Consider the following 19,279-nt stretch of genomic DNA (forward strand, 5'->3'; position numbering starts at 1 on the left):
TATAAAGTGGAACTGTGGAGACAACAAACAGGCATTGCCTTAGGTCTGAGAGTGACTGATGATCTTTGGAAGAGAAGGCTGTCCTGAGGCAGTACGGCATCGGACCTCAACAACTAAAGTGTCAAGAGTGGAACAAGCTGTATCTGCAAGGAAAACAGTGTCACTAACTCAAACATATAACACGACGCTGGCTTTGATCCTTTCTGTAATAGGCTCTGAAAGACCCTATGGAAGAGTACACTAGAAAACACCAAGTCCTTTCCTTAAAACAGAGGAGTGACCCAAGAGAGACGCTGGGGGGGCAAGGAAGGGAGACCAGGAGGAGAGAAAAGCTCCTTCTCTTTTCATTCACATGCATTGCAACAGGTTGTTGGAACAGTGTTCATCCAATGAATAATTCATGACGGTTAATTACCAGGACTATTATGTTCTATCAGCACCTAATAACATGGGTTATAATCAAGAATGGTGTTTGCTGTTCCTCCCACTTGACATCAAGTTCTATTTTGTGTATGTGCACACAGGAGCAAAGAAATTATTCAGTAAGGTTAAGTTAGAAGTTAGACTGATCCATCTTGCTGGAATTAAGTCTCCCAGTGATTTTACGAACTGTTATACAGATACAAAAGAAAAAACTAAAAGAGGCAGCATGACAAAAAAAATGTTTTCTGCCCTATTACATATCATTTTATTCATCATACTTAACAAAGCTAAACCTGTACAAGTTTGTACATATCACATTGAAAGATCTGTTCACTAGCTTAAAAAATGAACAAAACATCAGAGACATTAAACTGATGGTCCCTTTTGCAATTTTTGTGCAGTCAATGTCAATGTATCAGCTCAAAGCTTTTGAGAGAGAGAAAAAAACCTTAACAATGGAAATACAGACCACAGTGCCCCCTTTCGGGCCCTCTGCGATTGGTACCAAGCTTGTATCCATAGAAATCTCAAATGCAAAAATTCAAATTCTGCTACATAGAAATGTGAAATTACAGCCATTAGTAAAGAATTAGATGTTTAAACAGTAAAGATAAATTGGATCAAAACTACATATACAGTTAAAGGCATAGGTAAACATACATGACTGTTTAATTCAAGATCACATTTTTACATAGGAGAAATATTACATTCCAATCTACCAGTATGGCTTTTTCCATGAACAGGTGGGCGCCTTCAGATTTAAACACCAAAATTGTTAGTTGTCTAAGAAAACTAGAAAAAATTAGTTATGTTAGGAAGAATTAATATCAAGAAATGAAACTGAGATTAAAGTGAAATTCATAACATCAAGATAGACAGCACTATGATTTAGTTTTGGAAGACATTTCACCTTCGATTTTATTATTTGTCATAACTGTGGCAGCATATTTCACCTGTGAACCTTCATCTTAGAATACTGAAAAATAAGGTGATACTTTTTTTTAACTCAATAGACTGAAATGCACCTGAGCAAAGCAAAATTAAAGTTCAAAGACTAAAGAAGCATTTAGCTGAACTCAGTTTTGGCTTGTGGACATGCACAAAATTAAAAAAAATAAAATAAATAAACAGCTTTTGGCACTTATCCACAGTAAGCTGTAAGGTGATTTAATAAAAAACAGCTAATAAAAGCCATCAGCTCACAATGAAACTGTACAAGCCATTAGTTCACATTTAAACAATAAATCTGATTGCAGTTTTGAGCACAAAACCATAACTTAAAATCCTATTTTATTCAAATTTGAAAAACTATATTGATTTTAAGTAGTTTAAATACATTCATTCCCAGTCAAAGTTTTACAGTAACTGATGATTTTCAATCACACACACAACCAAGTTATAAATCCCTGAAACATGGATTTATTATAGGAATACTGATAAAACCTTAACAGAGATACAAATGATACATCACATAGTGTCTTACACCTTAATGGTAACTACTTGACCACCTTGGATTGGTAGATGCATCACTCCTACTGTTAGACACTAATACCATCCCCTAGGTGTTTTAAACCAACTGGTTTAAACTGAATTCAGAACAGTTCGCAGTTACCTAAAAAAGATGATTTTTTTTCTTTTAATCACACTATAAAATATTTGTCTTCTAACTGGTATTTCAAAACTTCTGGAAAGAGAATTTCCCAGTTATAATGGGGACTAAACATACTAAGCAAGGAGAGTCACTGTAGTCAAGTTGAGAAAGTAATTTCAGAATCAGTGCCCCTGCAGAGATTTAGTATACAGCAGTACTTCCCTTGACATAAGTTAACTGGTGCATGCTTATTTGTGCATCTTAGGACCTTACTCTACCAGTAGATCTCGGCACTCTTGAAGTTAATCTCATTCTGGCACTAACTTTCTGTGGGGTAGGGCAATTTCCAAATGAAAGGCACTCCATTATGAGTGAAATCAGAATTATCAGCAATGCAAATGGACAACTTGCAACATATTGCAGAGAACTGCTGTAGCCTACACAAGGTCTAAAATTGAGGTCTAAAATTAAGTACTTCCCTTAAAGGTGGAAAAATATTTAGAACAGCCGTAGTGCATGTGTTTGCATGCACACAGGCACTAGCCACTGTACAAGCAGAAATCTTCCAAGTATCTCAACTGTTTCCCCTCCTGCCCCCAATGCTTTTTTTCACTTGGGCAGAACCAAGCTTCTAAGTTTCAACTGCACTATCAGGTGGCTTGCAGAGCAGCCCATGGACCACCACTGCATTGCTTCCTGTAGCCCACAGCAAGCAAGTCTGGAGAGTAAGTTGCAAGAGTGGTCCTCTCTAGCAGAACAAGAGCACAGGCGCGCACTACTAGTTTGTCCCACTTATTATTATTTCTCCTCACACCTTTTCTTGTTTTTTTTCCCCCTCCTTGTTAAAAAAAAAAAAATATCTTGGGAATAAAGCTTTCCTTAAGGATAGGAAAACTCATGCTTGTTAGTCTGAATAAGGGATGTGCAAAACAGAAGTCATTTCCCTGAGGCAAAGATCTTCAAGTCATGCCTAGCTTACATTGTCTATTCTTATTTCAAGCTGTTGAAATATTTGGCACAATGAGGCCTTGATCACTGACTGAGTCTCATGGCATTATCACAGTCTACATAATATATTTATATAATAAAGTAGAAGTTGCAAATGCTTCATTCTCTCATTCTGTTTTGGTTTCTCACATTTACTCATTAAAATCCCTTTTCTCCTCAAGGGTGGCATTGGGCCTCCTGGGCGGGAAGGCAGAGTGACAAACTTCCACTGTATTTAAAGGTTGCCACAAATACTGAGTGCCTAAAAGGGCAATCACAGTACTTATTGGACTCAATACATGGAGTAACAGGGTAAAAATTAATAGCCTGTTATATACAGGTGAAAGGTAGGTGATTTAATAGTCTCTTCTTGACTTACATTATGAAAAGCATCCAGGGAGACAAAAAAAAGTCACGTTGTGAATGCTTCCAGTCTAAAAAAACCTAAGAAGCACAGCTTGAAACCAAGTCTTTCCAGCTTTCCCTTTTAAAATACAAATTGCACTTTTTATACAAAGCAATCCAAAGTCTAAGTTGTAGTAAAAATCTGAAGCTGCCTTACTGTACCAAAGAGTATCCGTGTTCACCATCTGAAGTACAGGCAACTAGTTTTCGGCCATTCTGCATATAGAGCCATACGTTCTACACCTTTCTGCTTTAAAAGGGCCTGCCATTAAATGCCATGCCACTGGGTGGGTACTGAACAAAAAAGAAAAAAGAAAAAAATAAGAGTTTAAGGCCTTTATCTCCACAAGGAGCTGAAAACTGTGGCATAACCCATGACCAATACTTAATAGGCAAATTAGCACACTCCCACCCAGGGCTCCAAAAATCAGTCATTCTTTCTAATGTTTGTCACACAAGACAATCGTACCATCAGCAAGCAACAGTGCCAGTTAAGCATTTTTAAGGTCTTCAAAAATTCATAGTGAAGGGCACTTCTGAGAAAGATAATCTTAAGGATTTGGTTTTAAAAATAGACACCACACTCACATTCAAGGGACATTCTTCACTTTTAGGCCTTTGTCACAAATCTGAATCTTTATTGTTCTGAAATAAATGCTATAAACATAAGACTCAAAACAAGAACTCCAACTTTCAGTCTCCGAAGAGGTGTGGTTCAATGCCCATATCACGTGTAACAAGAAAATTTCCTTAAAAAAGGAAAAAAATTACAGTAAAGTCTTTCTTAAGAATGAAAATGCAATCCTTTTGTTTTTCTCATTAGTTTGTGTACAGGCGGGCACCAAAAAAAACTTTTGCATTTTCTTTTGAATTCTTGCTATGACGCTTGACGAACTTTTTGCCATTCAACAAATTCATCCAGAAGTACAGGCCCTGCAAATGGATGAAACTTGGAGTTATATTTGCCAATGTCTTTCAAACATCTTCTCTTAAAGTACGAAGGTTAAAACTATTGGTCAGATAACATCCATGTCAATCCTATGGTCAAATGCTTACTAAGACTCAAAAATGACTACAATAATTTCAACCCCAAGGTGGCAAAAAGTGCACAAATAACACTACACAGAACTATGGAAAAAAGTCTTCCTGACATCGGACAGATGCACTGAACTGAACGGAAAGCATAAAAATAAGGTTATATTGTAAATCAGCACAACTAATTCCTTCTTCCTAGAGCTTTCAAAATCGCACATAATTAGAACATGGACCAAAATGGGATGCCTAATGCCATTCAGTCATAGTATGACTATCAGCCAGGTGTAGAGTTCAGCCCCAAGTACCAGCAGCTAGGCTACTGTAGAGTTAAACTAGAGTTCATTAAATATTAGTACAAAATGAGAGTTTGCTGTTTAATTCTATTTGCAAGTCTATAGTTTCAGGTGAAGCAAGCAGCTTCACTAGATCCTCAACTGAATTTAAGTTGGTTCAAGTATGCCATCATACCCCTGACATACTACTACAATTCATATCTGCAGTTTGAGGATGGATGGTTATCAGGACAGTTTTTCTATGCATTATTGGAGAAGAAACATTTTATTCCTTACAGTATTGTCTCTGTTATAGAAATCTGTTTTATGCAAATTGAAAATACTGAAATAATAGTTGAATAAGCAAAATGTTATGAATACTTACATGCACCATCTTCATCATAGTTGCTAAGATCTGCATGGACAGTTCTGCTGAACTCTAGTACATTGTACCACTGATCCTTGTTCATAACTCTATACTTCGATTGCTAGGGAAAATAATTTCAGAACATTAAAATGTCACGTGACATTTGGTAATGTTGCATCTTATTTCTCTCATTTTATCTTCAATCAGTTCCTAACAAACAACTTAATAGGTACCAATGGCTACTGTTCCTTGGGCTTCCATTTTTTAAAATACTACACATGTACATATTTCATAGTTCTGAAACCACATAAAATGATTCCTTGAAAGATCAGAGCAAAATCTGATCCAGGGAATCAGGAAGTCACCACTCTTCAGCTTCAGAAACTGGTAAATTTTCATCCTGTCCTGAAGTGGGGCATACCTAGCTCAGATATATTTCCAGAATAAATGATTACAAAAATCTTTCTCCAGGGTACAATACAGTATGATCATAAGGACATCTACTTTCCAACGTTAGCCGGGGAATAGTCTTAAGCCTAGCATACTCCACAACCTACACACATCCACATTACTAAGTCACTTGCAGCTGAGCTGACCAAAATCTTCCAAAGATAGCCAGAGCTCAAGGCACCTACATACTGTATCTACACAAAGTAAACTTGAAATTCAGCACAGATGCAGCTGGAGAGACTACTGGGGCTCTATTATTTAATTCTCAATTTACCTTTAGTCTAATTAAGACAGAATTTTAGTTGCCTTCGATAACAGAAGTGGGAGTGGGGCACAGGGAGGGAGAAAAGGATCTGTGATGCATACAAGAGCATCACTGTTTCATAAACACATCGAGCAAGGGAAGAAGAGCAATAGGGACGCATTCTTGAGCAAAACAACACAAACCCTGAAATCTTTTCACAGAACAGCCCAACTACTATGCCGTCATTCAGAAAGTCAAAGAAACTTGTACCTCCAGGTATTGATAAAATACTGAAAACAGTGGCCAAGTTCTTCCAAGCAGAAGAGCTAACATGGATTTTGCAGTGTCAATATCAAGACTTCGCTGGTCTTTATCCTAAGGTTGAATAAAGAAAGCACAAAAACCACTCAAGTACAAGCTTGTTGAATAATTAAAATAAGAACTTCTCTAACATTCCAGTAGTCTTACCCTTGCAAAATCAAAGGCATATCTGTAGATATTCTTAAAGGATGAAATGTCATTCAATTGTGACCGCAAGAAGTCAAATTTACTCTGTAATTTTTCTGTACAGTCACACCTTAAAATAAAAAAAAATGATGTTAGAAATTCAAAACAAAACATTTGGACAACGAAAAAAATGCCAGCAACCATAAAAAAATTAGAATCACCAAAATGCAGTCATCAGATGTACAGCAGTAATACTATGGAAGCGACTTAAAAGAATGCTGAACATGCTCAACATTTGCAGCTTAGTGAAATGATGAATGCCTGGCTTCTGTAAGCAAGTTTTTTTAAAATGTATCAGCAACATAATACAAAGTCTCTGCTTTACTTCTCAAATAGTAGTCTTTTATGCCATACTCTGCAATTTATATTCATACCGGCACTATCTTATCTTGCAGTCACTATGAAAGTTTGGAGAAAACAGTATTCAGTGTGTATTAAGGTGGTAAAATCCAGCTGTAAGGGGCGGATTTTAAATTTAAATTAAAAAAATAAGGGCTTTATGCCATATCACTTTGGAAAAAAACGAACCCTAAACACACACTTCAAGACTACGTGTTTACAAGTGGCAGGATTGAGCAGGCACTCTGCAAAACATACTAGTCTGCTCGTGTTTTATGACTGATAAATGCAAGCTCTGATGAGCCTATCACCTAGATTAGTCAGTAGCTATTCAACTGAAAACTCACAGGCTGTACAGGTCTGCTAGTTGACAGGATAATCCTTTGGCAAAAATAACCCTTTGGCAGAAAAGAAGATCTCCACATATTTTACTTAGCAAGGACTTTTGTTTCCAAATAGAAAATGGGTTAGATTCCCCAACAATGGCAGAGGAGAATGTAATTTACACATGCTAATCCTCCAGTAAAGACTCGCTCAAAAGAACAGCTGTTACATTATGTCACATTTTATTCTTATAAAATAATAGCTGCCATGATTAAAAAAAAAAAAACAAAAAACAAAACACCTTGCCCTGTATCCTTCATGACAGAAGCAATACTTTCAGAAATGCAGATGTACATAAATATTTCCTTTGGTAATGTGTCCCCCTTCTGGCAGCCTGCCTCTCAGAGAATACATTTGCATCTTTAGCAGCTCCTCATGGACTCCTCACAGCAGCCAGCAGCCAGGGCCCTTCGGGAGTACCGCAGCAGGTTGCTGAGATGCTGTGCTTTGATGCTGTACTTTGCCCACAGCCGATACTTCCCGTTCCTCAGGTCTGCCAGCCTGTGCGTTCACGTCTGTCTGTCTGTCCCTCTCAGACTGTGACAACACAGCAATTCCAGCCAATGGAGCCCTTTGTTACTTCTTGTCTCTAGCAGCATCTACCTAAAGCAGCACTGAGTCCCAGCCAAGATCAGTGCTAAATAAATAAAACTATTAGCTAATTAGGCTGCATATGCAGATGACAAGAACTAATATATTTTGCAATAAACCATGCATCAAGCTGAAAAGAAATATTGTTAGAAAAGCTTCGGTAAATTTAACTGACGATGAAATTACTTTACATGTAATTGGTCTACGTATTCTATCATTTAACCCTTAAAACAGTATTATGCTATGCTACAAAGGCATCTCATTTTATATTCATATCTCTTCTATGTTCAAACCTTCACACTGCAATAATATTGTCCTCTATCTTTGAGGACAAATCTACCTATTTAACACTTAACTAAATGCTCCTGTTGCTAGGGTACTGATAACATAATTGAAGCGGGTTTACCACACATTTTGTCAAATATAATTTGACTGAGATTATTTACCATACCACTGATAAAGACAAATTTCATTATGTTGAAATTTCTTACAAAGTATTTTGTTAAAATTGTTCAAATAATCATAAATTTAAGTACAAAGTAAAATTTCTGTTATTGTCAACTGTATTATTGGCTATATGTATTTTAATGGAGAAGTGATTCTCTTGAAAAAGTCGGTATGAAAATGCGCAATTATTAAGCCTCAAGACTCCCGAGCTATTGTCAACCTATTTAAAACCAAACCGTCACACGGATCACGCTCAAACAGACAGGAACCACCCTCTGAAGCCCCATGCAGGGACATATCTCTGTTAAAGCCATTTAAGGCATTTCCACATCTGGGCACTGATTTTCTTCACACTAGTGAGGTAAGGAGCTGTCAAACTCCTCTTTTATAGAGATACTGCTGCTTGTGTGGCTGCACCATAAACAAGATGAGTGAGGTCACCCACACTTAGAATAATCTTCCTAACAGTATTTTTTTTATTTAGTCAGTATTTAGTCAGAACAACCTTCTAATCAGCACAAGTGAATTAACACCAAACTCCTGTACAGAGACTAGAAAAAGATGTGATTTCTTGAACTGCCTTTACTGAAAGATAGCATTAAATAATGTTACCTCAAGATCAACAAAACTAGACATTAGCTTACCACATTCTCTTCACATCCCTATATCATATTTATAACAAAACTTTAATTAGCACCACAAAGCAGTCCTATTTTGATTTTCATTGAGGTAGAGAGTTCATTTGAGGCATAGCTAACATGCACACAGCGATGATTCAGTAACTCCTACTCAGATATTCCAATGTTTCCTATTTCATAGTTATTCACACATGCTTGTCTTACTAAAAAGAAAAATTAGTAAGATGTATACAAACATTAAACCAAAAGCATTTAATGGTAGCATATAAAGTACTTTGAAGGTCTTTTAATCTACAGGAGTACTCCTGCCATCATCCAGCCCTCCAGATGGAAAAAACAAAATGATAGCCACCTAGCCCATCCACTCTCTTCAAGCACTGAAACAGGATCTTCTGAAATTTAGGTTCCATGTTATAACTGGAGCATACAGAGGTCCAAGGAAATAATGGCTTAAGAGAGCAAAGGGACATCTTTTCCATGCCCTGACAATGCTATAGTTTCACTATGTCAATTGATTTACAGACCTGGAGACCAGAAATTGTTTAGATTCCAGTATACATTGAATGCTATACTGACATAAAAAAAACCAAAAAACCAAAACACTACACTATGCTTTGTGTTAGCCTCACAAACATTAACAGAGAAAGGCAATAACAAGCAAAGAGCTCATTGGAAAAGCAGTTGATATGAGGCTATCATTAAAGCCAACCCAAATAAGTTGTTTTTACTAATAATTCTGTAAACAGCAAGAAATTACAAACCTCACTTTCCTGCCCTCCCCCTCCCATGTGGTTTCTCTGGTACCTAAAAATGTGAGGTCATGACCTTAATCTTTCCTTCAGTTGAAATCTAATTTGGCTCTCTCCCCTTTACCTGGCCACTCATTTTCAAAAGCTCAACTTAAATGTAAAATTTGGCTCAAATTCTAAAGTTAAAAAAAGTAGCCAGAGGGAAGTACACAGACAATACAGCTGCTTACACCTCACTTCCTTACACACAAAATTCTTTGTATTTACCTAGTTCAAACAATGACTTCTGTGGGGTTTAATAAAATCATGAATTATAATCCTTTTTCCTTCACCTTCATTTTGTAATTAGATTTTTTTTCTCCTTTGTAGGTCTGTAAAGCCTACAATTGAGAAATATATGAGCATGCTTCTGCTTTAACTCAGATATGTAAAATAAAACGCTCAACTCTTAAGTTATTCATCCTCCAATGGCTTTAAAGCAAATGTAGATAAACAGTCACTTCCTGAGGGCTATTCATTTCATCCTAAGGAGGTGTTTAAAATAGCTGAAATAAATTGCCCAGCCGAGGTACCTGCTTATCTCTGCTGGCTATGAAGAGAGCTTCAGGTGATTAATTTAGATTCAGGCACCCAGCTTTCATACATACGCGCGCGCACACACACACACACACATATATGGCAGAATTCACCCTACCAACACGATATGCTAGAAACGTCACTTTCACAGCTTAAGTCATTTAAGTCTCATAAACTGCTACTTAGTGCTTGATTCACCTTAATTTTGATAGCATATACCTTATCACATATTTATTTTTCTCCTCCTCTCTAAAGAACAAATTTCATCAGCATATCACAAAACCACACACAAAAAGAATGTCACTTCCAAGATCCAGGCACCCAAATGTTGGCATCTGTGCACCAGATTTAGGTGTCTAAGCTTTAGGTGTTGCGATTCATAGAGGTCTAGCCAACCAACCCATAAGAACAATTCAGGTGACCAGTCACTAGGTCTTAGGGCAAACTGACTACCTCCCTAGGCTCCACTACATTGACTAGATCTCCGAAGACTGCAGTAAGAGTTTAAGAAATCCAGCTCTTGCATAGAAACCACACATTTAGGTGTCTTACTATGGAGCTGAATTCCACCCAAGCCTGTTCATGCCATGACCTTATGTGACATTTCACATATTTTGAAATAAGGATTCTGTAATATAACTCTGACTTAGAATACAGTTTGGGCTTTTAATGCATTTTAATGTCATTTCTTCATGAAAAAAATAAAAAAAAAACAATGCTGTGCAAGAATCTAATAATACTCTATTGCTTTAAGAGCATAAAATCTTTCTCCTTCAAAACTTCTGTCAAATCTTTGAAAAGAAACTATATTTCCCCATCCCAGATGGAATCCCATAACATGATCCTCCCTTCCCAGTGAGCACAAACAGCACAAGTCTACAGATTTATATTCTCTTTTTAAGCCAACGAATCTTGAATTCCTTTACATGAGTGTCACTGCTTCATCCAGCTGCTTAGTCTACAGTCTGCTATTAAAGCACACCCAGGGGAAGCAAAACACACAGGTTAACTCATTTAGACTTAGGCAACTGCTCCGATGACAAGTCTGTTTATATAAAAATGCACAGCAGTACCATATTTTCTGTCTTAAACACAGTTAGCCTACAGCATGACCAGCTCTCTTCTTAAAAGAGCCAGAAGATTCCTAATCACGGCAGATTATTAGAAATAAAGTCTATAATATTGGCTCTGAAGAGGTGCCTGCTTTCATACATCTTTGTGCTTGCATCCTACTAGACTCGCTAACTCTTGAGAGCTTCCATTTGGGCATAAAATTCAAGTACTTCAGAGAAGTGACCAAATTATACCCACTCACTGCATCTAAAAATTTACGCACCCAGAATTTCATCTCTGTCGTCCTGAATTTCAGGCAATTTAATCATTCCAGCTCTTCCTAAATTTAAGAGCTTCTGATAGTCACAAAACCATCAAGGCATCTGTCAGAAGCCTGATCCCAAATCAAATAAGATTTGGACAAGAGAGTCAGGCCAGAGTCACTTACTCCATCGGCTGGAATAACCAGAGGGTATCTACCCAATACAATTTCCCAAACCAATTCACAACTGATAGGGCAATTGGGCAAACTCCAAGGGTCAAATCAGCCCTTCTTTCCCACCATGCTGTAGCTGTAACAGTAGATTCCTGACATTTTTAGTATTGAATGCAGTGTCATAACAAGTCACCCTGAAAACATTCATGTACCATAAGTAGTTTCATGAAGAAAAAACAAAAAATGACAACTGAAGTAAGCCTCAGAAAAAGCTGATTAGTTCCATGAAAGAAACAACCTCTTTAGGCAGAGCGTTATCTCACCAAAAATTCTTACAAACAGAAGGAGTAAGAAGTTTATTTATACATTGAAAAAGTGTTCTTTAACCTAAGCATTAAGAACGTCTTCTGATCTGCATTTAATCAATAACACTAATAACCAAAATTATTATCAATGCAGTCCTCATCTATAAAGCTTAGAAATCAGCAAAAACTTTCTAGAATACCAGTGCTGAGATATGCTTACGGGTATCTCCAGATCTCCTTATTTGTGTCTGCTAACTAGAATGATATTTTAACATATTTTTTGTAAGAAAAACAAGCCACCAAAACCTGACTTATTAGGGTTAGACAAAACTTCATCGTTCAAGTGAACCCATCAGATTCACAACTTGAACAAGAGTAGCTACTTCCAGTTGTTGACCGAGACCAGACGTAAAAGCGAGAGTTTCTGTGTCTTATTTCCAATGTGCAAGAAACTGAGTGCAAGAATAATTAAGTTACTGGTACAAACATAAAATTAGAACATTCTATTACATATGTAAAAATACTCTTACTGTAACGAGGTCATTCCTTTTAACCATTCTTCCTTGGTAAAAAATCCCATGCTTTCAGCCTCTAGTTTCCAGGCTAAAACTAACATAATAATCTAGGGGGAGGAAAAACAGAGGGGGAGAAAAAGAAGTCAGTATGTTAGAAAAGGCTGCTTTCTAGATGTCCAAGAAGAAAACTCTTAGCATTCAAACATTCTAGCAATTGCTGTACGCGCTTGCACTTTATATTTGTTGCCATTTAATAATTCAGCTATGTGCAATCTTCCCCTTAATTTCTGTTCCTGAAAATGAAGTATTACTATAATAAAACAAACAAAAATCCTCACACACCAGCCATGCATAATTGATGTATTGAGCTGAAATATCTTAGAACAACTCCTAAAAGCAGGTAGATAAACAACTCTCTGCTTATTGAAGTTAAGAGTTTTACACAGAACTTAATCTTACCCAATACCCCTTTTTAAAGTGTTATTAGTATTGTGCAAGAAACCTACATTTTCAGGCTCAACACCGATGTCTTCACAGAACTTTTCCATTCCTTCGGGCCCCACAACTTCATCAGGACCTTCAAAACCAAAAAGAAACTAGATTGAAATCTAAGTAACGTTCACTGCTCAAGGGTTACACACAAAGATAATTAGACTATATTGCATACAACTGTCTTTAAAAACACTGAATTACACTATTAAGTAGCTTTTATGTTAGAACCACTCCGTCAACTGCAATATGGAGACGTGTGTATTACATATGAAGTAACACTATGAACTAAAAGCAAAACTAAATCAGAACTCTCATGTTGTGCACTGCCTCCCCACAACAGCAGACAAGCTATTTTAGTTTGTCTATGCGAGTTTCCAAAAGACTCCACTGAGTTTCCCATTGACATAGCTCAAATGCAATAATTGTGGTGGCCAATTGTTTTTAAGACAACTTGGGTATCGCTACTCTGTGCTTGAAGTTGCTCTACGAATAATGTTCTTCAAAGAGTTATTTTATCAACAATAAAAAAAAAAAAAATTTGTCTGAGCTATTACAGATATTACTCTTTCAATGGTGTTAACATTATGGGTTTGCACTAACACAGAAGAGGATGAATCTTCAAATAATGTAAGGTTAGTTTTATGATGCTGAGTAGTATGAGGAGAGTGATAATAAATCAGAAAAATGCTAAGCATGTTAGCCATGTACAAAGCAGAAAAAGGTTTATGACTGCAATGAAAATAACTTGATTAGTACCACAACAGTTAGTGTTACGCTGTCACTTTTCCATTATAACACAGAGAAAGCCTCTAAAAAGCAGCAAAATAGCATATTTGAAGACCACATACAGACACACTCTACAATGCTTTGTTTCTCTAAATCTCTCTCTTGTTTCAGTTATTTCTGCTAAGCCTGTTCCAAAAGTGACTCCTACTGGGCAACCAAATATTATGACATGCTATTTTGATGTGTCTTGGATCATTATGTTAACATAGTTTTAGTGAACATGAACCCATGTAAAAGGTAAAGGCTCCACCTTCCAAAACAACATGCCATTTTATGCTTTTTTGGCAAATTTCGCTATTTATACGTAGACAAAACAGTCCTCCTTTTCTGCTTGATGATACCTGTCTTTGCTTCATCTGCAATTCTTTTTAAGACTTTGGATAACGTACTTTGAATAATTACTCACTGCGAGGTAAGAATGTAGTCAATAAAATTTCTTAAGAATGGCTACTTTTACAGGAAAATAGAATGCAACTGGCATTTAAGATCATGAACCCCTACTTCTTGAAAAATGTTGCAAAGAACATTTTGCCTAGGTAAGCAAAACACTGCCATCTGGTTTTGAGAAGCCCCTACATAGAATGTGTTAAAAAATTTGCAAGTTTAAGTTATGAAGAGAAATACACACAAAGGTTCACTGGTAATGACAAGTATAAACTTGAATCAGTGTTTTTGGCCCCAAAATCGTATGTACAATTCATATATATATGCGTGTGTGTGTATAATTTTCTCTTTTAATGGAAACATTAAATTTCCTATGGTGTACAATTTCACTGGAATTCTATTTAATGCTAGAAATGTGGCATATTTTGATTACTGGTGAGCTAATAAAGTATAACCTCCTACACTCAGTTCTTGACTCAACAACAAAACCAAAATTTACAGGCCTTAAAAAAAGCTAAAAGTATGTGCAGGTGCATTTATTGGAAGAAAATTAACTCAGAATTATTATTTTCCTCAGAAAAGACTCTTTACTCCAAAAGAGTATGCCTCAAACCTAAATTAGAAAGCAGATTACTAGAATCAGGAGTCGTTCATTACTGTGGAAAGACTGCAAGGAAAACATCAGTTCTGATAAATATACTCGAACCAATTGCTGGCAGATAAATCATCAGCTCATTTCATACTGAGAACTGCCATTAATGAGTTTTAATCACCAACTAGTTATGATAGACTTCAAGTAGTGACTAGACAAGAAAAGAAATTAATAGCAGTTCACAGATCCTGAATTTCTAACCATATAATTGGTAAATAAATGGCAGTAATAGTCAAATAAATTCTGCAAAATGCACTGCATGTTCACTGAAAGCAACTATTACTTGGCTAGCAATTCTGATTTATTTGAAAGAGGCTACTTCTAACACTTCTGAATGAAACATTTGTTATTTAGAATATCAAAAATGTTAGGATGGATCCTCAGATAGGAAAAACAGTATAAGCATCTACTATTTTATTTTGTAAAATAGAAAACCAAGAGAACTATTTCATTATCCTTCCAATTTGATTATAAACAAGATCTAGTTAGAGAAATAAACTTCTATCTAAACCGCCTCTCACTGTCCTGACTTCTACTTGTCCATTTCAAATAAACAAGTAGAATTATTCAGCATATCCTGGTTCAACACTGTACTGTCCAACATCAGTCATTTCATTTTAAAGAATGCCGTGGTAAGTTATAAAGCATAGAGTAAAGAAGAAAAAGTCAAAAAGAACAAATACTGAAAAGGCAATAGTAAAAGCTATACTTATTCAAGTGCATGTTGTAAGGAAGCAAATATAGACATATTTTTTATGTCTACATCAGCATAAAAAATAATATTTGATGTACTCATTTATTTTAATCAAACCCATATAGTTTTAAATATGAATCCATTGTGTATTACCTGCATATTCATAAAACCAAGCCAGGCACTTTTTGCTTGAAAAATGTTCCTCTCCGCTTATTACTTTACCAGATGCTTGTGATCTGCAATAGCTTATAGAAACACAAAGATGGTAAGTGTTATTTTAATACGAGAAATGGGAAATAATTTAAAATTACATTCCAAGTTGTTTATTATTAGTTCAAACTATTTAACCTGTTTCACGAAGTCAATATAAATCCACAATGAAGCTGAATTTGTTAAAGGGCAACTGTCTGTCATCCTATTTCAACACTTGTTGGAACATAAAATCACCCTGAAATACAACCCTCTCATAGCCCAATTTATTGCAACTATTACTTTTCCTGAAATGCAAGAGTACTGTTATCTTGTAGATATTAAACCAAAAAACCCACACACAGATGGTCGAAATACCACTAGCCAGTAATTCAAATGCCTTATTATCTACTTATATTTATACATTCAGGGATTTAAAGTTAGGTCTCTAATAAGCAGCATGATCTTCAAGAGTGCTGAATATGCACAGATCCCATTTAGGTCAACAGGAGCTGCAGAGTTTGACATATTTAAAAGTCAGGCTATTTATAGTTAAGCATCCAAATTCAGGAAGAAAACTCGGTCAAATTGTTTACATTAAACATGTAACTAAATAGCTATAAATTCTATAGATGTTTGGTACCCATACAAGAATAGTAATATGCAATCTATGGTAAGACTAAAACTGCTCAGCACACACAGCTTCCCCCCTGACATTGTCTTTATTATGCGACACACAACCCAGTTTGCTTAGGAAGTGAATTTTCATAATTTATCATTCTTTAAAAGAATACATAGAATAACTGATTTCTTCAAGTAAAAACACTAACCACATGAAAGCATCTTTAGTCAGTAAGGAGTAGCAGCACCTTTTCAAGGCACGCTCCTTTCAAATACAAATTAGAGACTTTTAGAACAAGCTAAGGTTATTTTTAAGAATGAGCCGAAAGTTAATTGTATTGAGAGAATTTAAAATTATGCAGCTCCTACAGTGCAATTTTAAAATGAAGACATCAGGCAGAAAAAGAATAGTTCAATTCTGAGAGGTGGTGAACAACTTTCATCTCCCATGTATCGCTTTAAGCTTCACTGGAAAAGAAAGGAATGCTCTCCAAGATGAAGCCTTATGGGCTGAAAGCTAGAATTAAAGATGTACTACAGACAAATATCCATTAAACTGCCATTAAAAAACACAAGTCACCAGAAACAAACAGAGCCATACGGTATGCTATTGCTTGTTGGTTTTATCCAGTTTAACACATCCATTTGTAACCACTGGTTTTGTTAAAGAATATTGCCAACACATTGCTATATAAGAATGCTATGTCAGAAATGCTCGCGTACCTAACATTTTGTGATCAGCTAGTATGAACTCTCATTTACATCACAGTTTTTGCCTAACGACTACCAGCTTCCTGTAGAGTCTTTTTTTTTTTTAAAGGAGCTTTCAAAAAAAAAATTTTTTTTTAAGTAAAAGAAATTGAGATCATAAAATTTTGATCAGCAGTGTTCAGCAAAGATGAACTGAAACTGGAACAGAGCAGAGAAGAGCTATGATGAGCAAGGAAACTGAAAATCGGTATTACAAACCAGCTTGTTTAATTTAACAAAATCAAGTATGAGAAGCCACAAGCACTCGCTCCAAATACACTATGAGGCAGAACGATGAGGGAGGATTGTTATGTAAAGGATATCGCAGGCACAAGAACGGTTATTAACTGGCTATGAATAAATTTGGACTGAAACTAAAAGATCATTAATGACCGCAGAAAGTGAGCTCTGGCACAGTTATCCAAAATGAACAGTCATACCAAAATAAAAGCCTGGGTACTTCTAAATTCAAGCTTGGTCAACCTATGAGAAAGGCCATATGCCACAGTTCCTGCAACAGCCGTTCCCGTAGCGTTGATTTCATAAGTCCTTTGTATTCTTATGTCCTCAGGACGTTTGTCATAACTACTGGTTTACTGACATATGTTAACAAGTTCTAATAGATGAAGAAGGCACAGAGTTACTTTAGGGAAGCCACACTGGAAGGTCCTGCTATACCATACTAATGGTTTATCATTCTAATGGTAATTTTTGGGTATCATGGCCTAAGTGTTCTTTTTACAGTAATTAATGAACAAGATGCCTCAGACTCCTGTATTTATTAGGAAAACCTTTCCTAATTTGGTTTTGGAGCATGCTGACCTCTCCTTCCATTTCACTGCAAAAAAAAAAAAGAGACGATTTATCGTAGACACTCCGAGTACTGGCAACCGGAAAACGAGGAGAGCTGCCCACCCCAGGCAAAAGGCGGGAGCGAGCATGGGGGCGAATGCGGGCACTGGCCCTGCCGGCCGGGAACGGCAGCGGCTCCGCGCTCTCTCCCCCGAGCGCGAACAGCCGGACGCCGGCGGGGCGCCCCGCCAGCGGGACATGCCCGCCGCCGCTGCGCCGAGCGGCCCCGCGCAGGCCCGCCGGCTCCCCCGAGGCCCCGCGCCGCCTCGCCGCAGCCCCGGGCGCCCTGGGCGCCCCGGGCCCCGCGGCCGCCGCACAAAGGGCCGCCGCAGCCCGGCGACACGCGGTGCGGTGCGGAGCCGCCGCACGGCCGGGGCCACCCCGCCCGCGGAGGAGCGGCCGCCCACCCCCGCGGCCGCTCGCCCGGGACGTGACAGCCGGCAACAGCGGCCGCGGGCCCGGCCCGGCCCGCCCCGCACGCCGCTGCCCGCCGGGCGGCGCCGCGCCGCCAGACGGTACCTGCCGAGTTTACATTTCTTGACGCCGGTGTCGTCCGCCGCTGCGGCCGCCGACCCCGAGGCCTTCCTCTTCTTCTTCACCGGCATCGTCCCGCCTCGGGGCGGGGGCCGCCCCGCCGCCGGGGCCCGCAGCCGAGGCCCCCCCCCGGGCTCACGGCCCCCCCCCGGCCGCCGCCGCCTCCCGAGACCGGCGGTGAGGAGAGGAGAAGAGAGGAGCCCCGTCCCGCCCTGCTCCTCCCCACCCCCGCCGGGCCCCGCCGCCCCCCCGCGGGCAGGCCCCGCCGCCGCCGCACCGGTCGCGGAACCGGGTGTCGCGCCCGGGGCGGGAGCGGGGAACCGGGCGGTAGCGGCTGCTCGGGGAACGGCGAGCGACCCGGACACAGACACCGCTGAGCAGGAAGTGACAGCGTCGCCGGGGCGGGGCCGCCGCCGCGGCCCCGCCTCCCAGCGGGCGGAGCCAGCCCCCGCCCTCCCCCCCCCCCCCCCGTTCCTGTCTCGGCCCCGTCCGCGCTGCCGGCGGGGCCGCCGCGCCTGGGCCGGGCGGGCGGCTCATGGCGGCGGGGGGGATGGCGGGCGCGAAGCACGGAGGGGGTGTGGCCGTTACAGCGCGCGCTCACAGTAAAAGAGAGCGGGGAAGCGTGAGCCCTCGTTACCGGCGCCCCCGCAGCGCCGCCGGGACGGGGCCACTGCGGCGGCGGGGCGGGGAGGGCGGCAGCGCTGGAGGCCGGCGTGGGGCTGGGTCCGCTGCCGGCGGAGAGCCGCAGCCGCGTGTAGTGGGGCTCCTGGCGTCAGGCATAAGCGCGATTGCCATTTATCGCGATTCAGATTCAGTGTATGGCATTCGTTGCCGGTATCGCTACTGCACGCCCGTGGCTGATCGCCAGCCGGCCCCCGCCCCCGAAGCGCGGTCTCGCTGGAGGAGCCGGGCGCTGCGGGGCGGGCGTCCCTGAGGCGGGAGGTCCTCGGCGGCTCCCTGTCGCTGCCGGCCGCTGTCTGGAAGCCCTGAGCGCTCGCCCACCGCCTCCTG

General features: G+C 39.6%; 1 protein-coding gene across 3 annotated transcripts; it reads right to left on the bottom strand.

Moving 5' to 3' along the window:
- Positions 1–715: 715 nt before the first annotated feature.
- DCUN1D5 (defective in cullin neddylation 1 domain containing 5) lies at positions 716–18,491 on the bottom strand. 3 transcript variants are annotated; one of them, XM_082304274.1, is made up of 8 exons: positions 18,254–18,491; positions 15,476–15,567; positions 12,821–12,891; positions 12,330–12,421; positions 6,243–6,351; positions 6,045–6,149; positions 5,099–5,201; positions 716–4,339 (listed from the first exon to the last, which is right to left on the bottom strand). In XM_082304274.1, exons 1-8 carry the CDS (start codon positions 18,337–18,339, stop codon positions 4,284–4,286), a joined length of 714 nt encoding a protein of 237 aa, XP_082160400.1. In that variant the 5' UTR covers positions 18,340–18,491; the 3' UTR covers positions 716–4,283. The 3 variants fall into 3 exon arrangements, with proteins under 3 accessions (XP_082160400.1, XP_082160402.1, XP_082160401.1); XM_082304276.1 differs by having other exon boundaries at positions 18,267–18,394; XM_082304275.1 differs by lacking the exon at positions 18,254–18,491 and adding an exon at positions 17,323–17,619.
- Between the last annotated feature and the right edge of the window lie 788 nt (positions 18,492–19,279).

Source organism: Platalea leucorodia (assembly GCF_965183815.1).
Source record: "Platalea leucorodia genome assembly, chromosome: 2".
Taxonomy (NCBI): Eukaryota; Metazoa; Chordata; class Aves; order Pelecaniformes; family Threskiornithidae; genus Platalea; species Platalea leucorodia.